The following is a 7,799-nucleotide window of genomic DNA, read 5'->3' as shown; positions in this document are numbered from 1 at the left end:
CAACCGATGCTGGTGTGTTTACGTCCCCGTAACTTAGCGGTTCGGCAAAAGACACCGATAGAATAAGTACTAGGCTTACAAAGAATAAGTCCTGGGGTCGATTTGCTCGACTAAAGGCGGAGCTCCAGCATGGCCGCAGTCAAATGATTGAAACAAGTAAAAGAGTAGAGGTTACGCGCGCACACACACACACACACACACACACACATTCTCGCCCTCACATTCTGAAATTTTCCTTTTAGTTGGAGAAAATTTAAACCTAGCGGCAATTGTTAGAAATCCTTAAAGAGAAGGGAGATAATTCAATACAACTGAGAATACTTCGAATTTCCAGGTTTCGAATCCTAGGGATAACTTTATACTTGTTTCAGCCCATTGGCCGTCAACACAATATGGTCAAACCAAATCTTTCCGATGGAAGTGTTGGTGGGCGAAATAAGCTGGGAGGATTGAAAAGGCGCAGATAAATTGCTATGTTTTATAAAAATCTCAGATAATTTAAAACTTTTATTATCGAGATTATGGCGAAGGAAGAGGACCCAAGAATTCCTCTACTTTTTGGTTTAAGACTTTTACACATAATTTGTGACTATAGAAACAAACTTTTCCCCGATATCTGTTATAGTTTTAATTAAAGTTGTGCACCATATATAATTTATTCCACTATTTCATTCTATTTGATCGGCCTCGGTGGGATGGAAAAGCAAAGATAGTCCAGATAAGAATTGAAACGGAAGCAATTAAATACCAACAATGGATTTAATTATAAACACTTCACTGATTCATGTCATAAACTGCCCTACATTTTGCAATAAATTAATTACATACGACGACTAAGTTGAGGTTATTGAAACGGCCAATTAAATATCCATAATCTGTTCTTATTTGAGTTCCTTTATTGTTTACTGTGAACACCAAACAAGTGAAATGGCCTGCTAGAAATAACAGTCAAATGAGCCTCAAACAACAGTCTACTGTCTTGAAATCGCGTCTACCCATTATAATGTAACCCGTTAAGCTATATTCTATAATCACAGCCGTCGACCAGGGCTGGTCTGATATTAACAAACATCAACATTAATAACTAAATGGTATTTTATATGGGACCTTTCCATTCTATGTCTTGTGTGTGTATAATATTGTATATATATTTGTATATATGTTGTTAGCCATAGCAGCAGTGCCGGTGGGACATCTATTCCGACAGACATGGATTGAGGCTAAGGTGAGTGAGTAAGGTTCATATAGTTATATTTAAACAGTGTTTTCGCTTTATCTAACAGAATTAATTAGTTAATAATTAGTAATAATTAACCGATGAGGGTGTTATTTTTTTGTGTTATGAATATGCTTTGGTTGATCAATGATGAGTTAAAGCATTTTCGTGTTTTAGATTTTTACTCACCTAAATTATCCAACAAAATTATGTTTATATATCAATTAATTAGTTAATTTACAGAAATTTTTATAAAATATTTTAATTTGTGTTTTGATTAACATCTACGTCCGTGTATGTGCGTATATGTATAAGTGTTAGAAGTGCTCGCAATTCTGGGTTAAATGTACATACGTGCCAAAGTATATATATATATATATATATATATATATATGTATATATATATATGTATGTATATATTTCTGTGCCATTAATATGTAAACAAAATGTTTCTTTTTGTTGTCGAAGTTTTGGGAAATAATATTTCAAAGTAACTTTGGGGGCTGAATGAAGGCCACAACATTTAAATTCCTCTTTCTATTTTAAAATCAATAAATTTAATCAGGAAGGGTCAAGCAATTGACTTCGATCACATTGGTAACATTTGACGTGTAGAATATTTATTTATATTGTGCGTACATGTGTGTGTGTGTTTATAAGATTTTATGTAGAGATAGATAAGTATATGTGAAGATAGACAGGTATATGTGTAGGACCAGACTAAGACCTAGTGGGGCCCCTGAGCCAGTTGGCTGGGGGGTGGGATCTTTTACGATTGCAGATTCTAAACGTAATGAGATAATAAAGAGTCCCGTTAAATTTAGGGGCCACAAACCATTTGAAGAAACCTCAATTTAAAAGGGTTTAAGGGACTCAGTTATATTTAATGGCTTTTTAAATATAAAAGGATCCCCCTCTCCCATTGTTCCTTGTAGGTAGGTCCCCGATGCCGCTCCAACACTTTCTCTCACTTTGACTGTCTCTGTCTCTCCTACCTTCCTCTCTTTCCTTTCTTCTTTCTTGGCGGAGGTAGAGATTACATACACCACCCGTTTTCAGTGTAAACCTAACCCTAAAACTAACCCTAAGCCTAACCCTAACCACCGGGTGTGCATATTCTTTACCTTCGCCCCTTTTCACTGCTGGGATAAACTCTACATAATCCTTTCCAGTAGAAAGGATTATATTCTAACCCCTCACCTGGTACAAGTCACTTCTCTTGGTTCCACTCCCTCTCCCAGCTGAGAGGCTTTTTGCCTCAGGTTACTTGGCAACCCCACTGGTGCTGGTACCACGTAAAAATTACCCTGTACACTCTGTAAAGAGGTTGAGGTTTGGAAGGCCATCTAGCCATTGAAATCATGCCAAAGCTGATACTGGAACTTGGTGCAGCTCTCTGGCTTGCCAGCTTCTGTCAAATTGTCCAACCCATGCCAGCATGGCAGGCGGACGTTAAATGATAATGATGGTGATGATGATGATGATGAAATTAGCATAAAATTTTGATGGAAGACAGTTTTAATTAATTTTCATATTTGGGGACTGTCATTTTACACGTAAACACAAATATCATTTATTGATCTTTGCTTTTAGACACACAGAGTGGTTTATTATTATTACGGTCTGCACGCCCTAGTCCAGTGCCCGAGTATTATTGACCTGTGGGTTTATGTTGAACACCAGCTGTCGTGTGTAGGACGGATCCAGCTATCAGCTGAATCCATTGTGAAGATTGCCCCACCGCCCTCTTTCAGCCAGGATTAGGTTTTTTTTATTTGTCTAGTGGCTGTAGCAGGCAATTTTTATTTGTCTCATGGCTGTAGGGAAAGAGGTAGTATGGTGGATCCGTTTGAAAGGGCTAAAGACAGACACTTTCCACTTTGGCCAAGCCCTCTTCAACTTTTTCAAATTTCACTTGAAAAGGAAGTTGAAGGTGGAGAGAGGGAAGTGTTGCCTTGTAGCAAGTTTGTTGAAAGGTGGGTGAATGCTGGAAGAATGGCCAATGTGAAAGGACCAATTCTGAGTGTGCACCTGTAAAAAGGGAATCTCAGGAAAAGGGCTCTTGTCCTGTTGATCAGGCATCTGTGGATTTTTGTGGGTTTTTCCACAAGGACCTTAAAGCGCCTCCCCTATTGGAAGTTTTAATTTGTTTAATTTTTATTGTTATTATATTGTGTACGTGCGGAAAACCCATTGTATTGTCCTGTTTTTATATTTTATCTTGTTGTATGTCATTTAATGTTTTAGTATGTGAGCCTTTGTGGCTAATAAAAGAATAAATTATTATTATTATTATTATTATTATTATTATTATTATTATTATGGTAGCAAGCTGGCAGAATCGTTAGCATGCTGGGCAAAATTCTTAGTGGTATTTCTTCCGTCTTTACGTTCTGAGTTCAAATTCCACCAAAGTCGACTTTGCCATTCATTCTTTCAGAGTCGATAAATTAAGTACCAGTAAAACACTGGGGTCGATGTTATCAGCTAGTCCCTTCCCCAAAAATTTCAAGCCTTGTGCCTATAGTAGAAAGGATTATTATTCTTATTGATATTATTATTATTACCATTATTATTATTATTATTATTATTATTATTATTATTATTTAAGGCAATGAGCTGGCAGAGTGGTTAGCAGGCCTATCGAAATGCTTGGTGGTATTTTGCCTGTCTTTACATTCTGAGTTCAAATTCCGCCAAGGTCAGCTTTGCCTTTCATCCTTTTGGGGGTCGATACATTAAGTACCAGTTGCATACTAGGGTCGATGTAATCAACTAGCCCCTCCCTCCCCTCAAATTTCAGGTTTCTGCCTTTAGTAGAACTCTGATAGGTAAACTAAATAACATTTCTTTCAATTATTATTAGTTTGCCCATCAGAATTCTTCCATCACACCTTCTGTGATCTCTTCAATGACTACCTGTTCATCTCCATGTCTCCTCTTCTCTCTCTCGTCTTCTCCTGTCTCATATTCCATTTTCTCTTTCTGTGGTATGTATTCCTATCTGTGTGGGGGATCTATGTTTTTGCTATGTGTATGTGTGTCTTGTGTGTGTATATCGGTTCATATATTACCCTGTTCCCTTTTTTCTCCCTATTTTGTTTCTGTGGTGTATGCAAGTAAGTAGAAGTAATCGGCTTACCTTGTTTCCCTTCCACCACACGAGTCTGTCCTGTGGGATCCTGTCCTCGTGCCTGGCCTGACCCGAAAAACGCTAGAAATAGCAGCTGCCTCGCACGTCCTCTCGTCACAACAACCTCGCTTGAAAAAAAGCACGAAATCCCCATCGAGGCTCCCTCTTCCCCTCTTCCTCTTCTGGTCAGTTCACGGTTACGGTCAGCGGTCAGCTCCCCAGTTGCTGATGTCATACCACAGTTTCCGATCCTTGGGTTGCAGGGTGGGAGTGGGGTAGAATGGAGGTGGGGTTATCACTCCAGGCTTTCTGTTGAGGCTCAGTCTGTTTCCTATTGTGTGTGGCCTCCATAATCTCTTCTATAACAAACTTTTAATTTAGATCCTTTTAAAACTGAAAGTTTCTATCATAGAACAGCGGCAGTCTCAGATGGGTTGGTATCAAAACGGTTAATAGTCTCCTTGGCACTCATTAAATGTGGCATATTCCAAGATTTAGTATGGAACCATATTATTATGGTCCCAAGTGAATGTCTGCTATAAGTACCCCAAAACCTGGCACTTTTTCTTAGCTAATTCCAGACGTGTTTTAGTTGAACACAGTCCCAGTGCTAATTTTTTTAAAGAATAGTACCTATTCTGTTGGTCTCTTTTGCCAAACCACTAAGTTATGTGGACATAAACACACCAATACCAGTTGTCAAACAGTAGTAGGAGACAAACAAAGAAACATACATACAGATATATGACAGGCTTCTTTCAGTTTCCATCTTCCAAATCCACTCCCAAGGCTATAATAGAAGACACTTGCCCAAGGTGCTTTGTAGTAGGATTGAACCTGGACCCATGTGTTTAGAAAGCAAACTTCTTACCACACAGCCACGCCTGTTTAAATTTAGGTTATAAGTTTTTATTTTTTATGTAAATGATTAATGGTTAATATTTTAATATTATTCTGCTTTTTCTTTTTGTTTTCCAGATTTTCATGTCGTGATGACAGATTCTTGAGAGAAATAATAGAAGTATTTGATACAGGTTCATGAATCTGGTGCCACAATTAAACCCTAAAATATTTCACGTGATCTTAACAAAACCCCTAAATACTTCAACCCTGAAAAGTTATCTACCCTTAGTATATAGTTCAGATATATTTCAATAATGCAGAAATAACAAGAGCACTCAGAGAGTGCAAACCTCCGCCAAGACAACACCAACGTCCTCTCAACGATTGGCCAGAGATGATTTTTAAAATGAGAATAGCTGAAAACTCGACTGCTCTCACAAACGAGAATACTAAAAATGAACCCGACTGCTCTAAAAAATTTAAGTAAAAATCAGGAAAAATAATCCAGAATCCTTGTCTGGTACTGGATCGATCCCAAAATCTAATCAGTTTGTGCCAGTCACAAGGCCAAACATCCCTGAAAGTTTCATCTGAATCCATCCAGCAGTTCTTGAGATATCTTGTCCACGGACAAACAGACAAACAAACATGACTGCAAACAATACCTCTGCCTTTACTAAGGCAGAGGTAATAAACCTTTAATTATCATGGCTTTGAATTTGCACGGTTTTATATACTGATGCAGTATATATATATTTATACATTGTCATGTAGATGTAATAGAGAACAACTTAAAGGTCACATGACTTATGAATTGGAACAATATATTTAGCTGTTAGTGTGGTGTGGAGGTTAGTCGCCATTTTATAGTGTTTTTATGTAAATCATTCTAACTTCCATTTGTACAGTGATAGACATTAAAGTACTAAATGTAATTTGACCTTAATTATGGATAAAAGAAAGATTGATGAGGTTAATTCTGGTGTTAAGAGGAGGAGGAAAGTGTTAACTCTGGATAGTAAATTGGAAATTATAAAAAGGCATGAACGTGGTGAAAGTAAAGCAAAAATAGGACGAGATTTAGGAATGAATGAGTCGACTGTGAGAGCAATTCTAAAGAAAATTGATGACTATAAGGAAAAAGGTAAAGTGGCGTCAACTTTGGGTCTGCAAACAACAAGGAATAGAAGTCGGATTATGATTGAAATGGAGCATCTTTTGTCTTTGTGGATTGAAGATTGCAACCTTAAGCAAATTCCTCTAAACACTATGACTATTAAAATGAAAGCTTTAAATATTTTCTCTGCAATTAAAAGAAATTTAATGAAAGAAAATGAAATTCTAACAGCAGCAGAAATGAAAGAGACTTTTACTGCTAGTTCTGGTTGGTTTGAGAGGTTTAAAACTCGGACAGGGATTCACAATGTTCGTATAACAGGGGAGGCTGGATGTGTAGACAAATATACAAGAGACAAAGATCCAAACACTTTTAAAAAAATAATTGAAGAACGAGATTACGATGACAAACAATTATTTAATACTGATGAAATGAACTTATATTGGGTAAAAATGCCTTCGAAAACGTTTTTAATAAAGAAAGAAAATATACAAAAACCACAACCTTTGCTTGATTTTGATGAAAAAGACAATAGAAACGATGAGGATTTGTTTGAACCTCATTCAAAAGGATTAAGTGATGATGAACTCCTTAATTTAAGTCGAGAGTGTATGTACAAAAAAGCAGTCGGTCAAGCAGACGATAAAGATGAAGAACAAAAGATAGAAATTACTGTAAAAGGACTTGATACAATGTTTCAAGAATTTGAAAAATTCAAGCAGTTAATAATGGATATTGACCCTAACATTGAAAGAAGAACAAAAGTTCAGCAGAACTTGGACAATGTACTGTCTTGCTACAAACAGATTCATGCAGAGAAAATGAAAGAAAACAATAAAAACGGAACACAAATGACTTTGGATAAGTATTTTTCAAAGAAATAAATTAACGAAAATATTTATTTTGTTTCTGTCTTGTATTATTTATTTATTGTGTGTGTTTAAACTTTCAGTTAATGTATTTCATGTTATCCTGAAACAAGTTGATCTTAATTAAAACCATCCATGCTAGCTTATATATTCAAAACACCAGCTTGATAATGACAAAAGTTGTTTCCCTAAGTTCTTCATTATTTTCAACATTAATTGAAACAAAGACAGTGTATTTCAACAGAAATATGGTAACAAAAGGGTTAAAGTGATCTAAAAACCTTCCATCAAAATTTTGTGTTCTATTCCAAACACCAGTTTAATAATGACGAGTTTCTTCTTCATTTTCAAAATTAATTGAAACAAAAGCAGTGTTTCAACAGAAATATGGTAACAAAAGGGTTAAAAGTGGTAACAAAATGAATTTTTACCAAATTCTGCCATTATTTTGCAATTCTTGAACCAGTTATTGCATTTTTTTTATTACCATGTTCAGTTAATATAACATTTTCACAGATTTAATTAAATGTGTTCATTAGGATTTTAATGTAACTTCCATGGATACAAATTAATGAGGGAGCCTGTATGCGGTCACTTGACCTTCTCGAAAAAGCAACCAAA

The 7,799-nt window shown here is 36.1% G+C and overlaps 1 protein-coding gene across 8 annotated transcripts in view; it reads left to right on the top strand.

The window, feature by feature from the left end:
• The window catches only part of LOC106875876 (tigger transposable element-derived protein 1-like), a 15,890-nt gene extending 8,675 nt beyond the window's left edge, over positions 1-7,215 (top strand). For 5 of the 8 annotated variants that reach the window (XM_052976532.1, XM_052976493.1, XM_052976444.1 and 2 more), the window contains exon 2: positions 5,328-7,215. In XM_052976532.1, the coding sequence (XP_052832492.1) occupies positions 6,141-7,193 (1,053 nt within the window). In that variant the 5' untranslated portion in view covers positions 5,328-6,140 and the 3' untranslated portion in view covers positions 7,194-7,215. Of the gene's footprint in view, positions 1-1,169; positions 1,226-5,327 lie in introns of all 8 variants that reach the window. The other 3 variants (XM_052976379.1, XM_052976261.1, XM_052976343.1) reach the window with 1 other exon arrangement.
• Positions 7,216-7,799: the final 584 nt, after the last annotated feature.

This window comes from Octopus bimaculoides, chromosome 1 (assembly GCF_001194135.2).
Source record: "Octopus bimaculoides isolate UCB-OBI-ISO-001 chromosome 1, ASM119413v2, whole genome shotgun sequence".
Taxonomy (NCBI): Eukaryota; Metazoa; Mollusca; class Cephalopoda; order Octopoda; family Octopodidae; genus Octopus; species Octopus bimaculoides.
The sequence above is the reverse complement of the archived record's forward strand: the minus strand, read 5'-3'. Positions and strand labels throughout refer to the sequence as shown.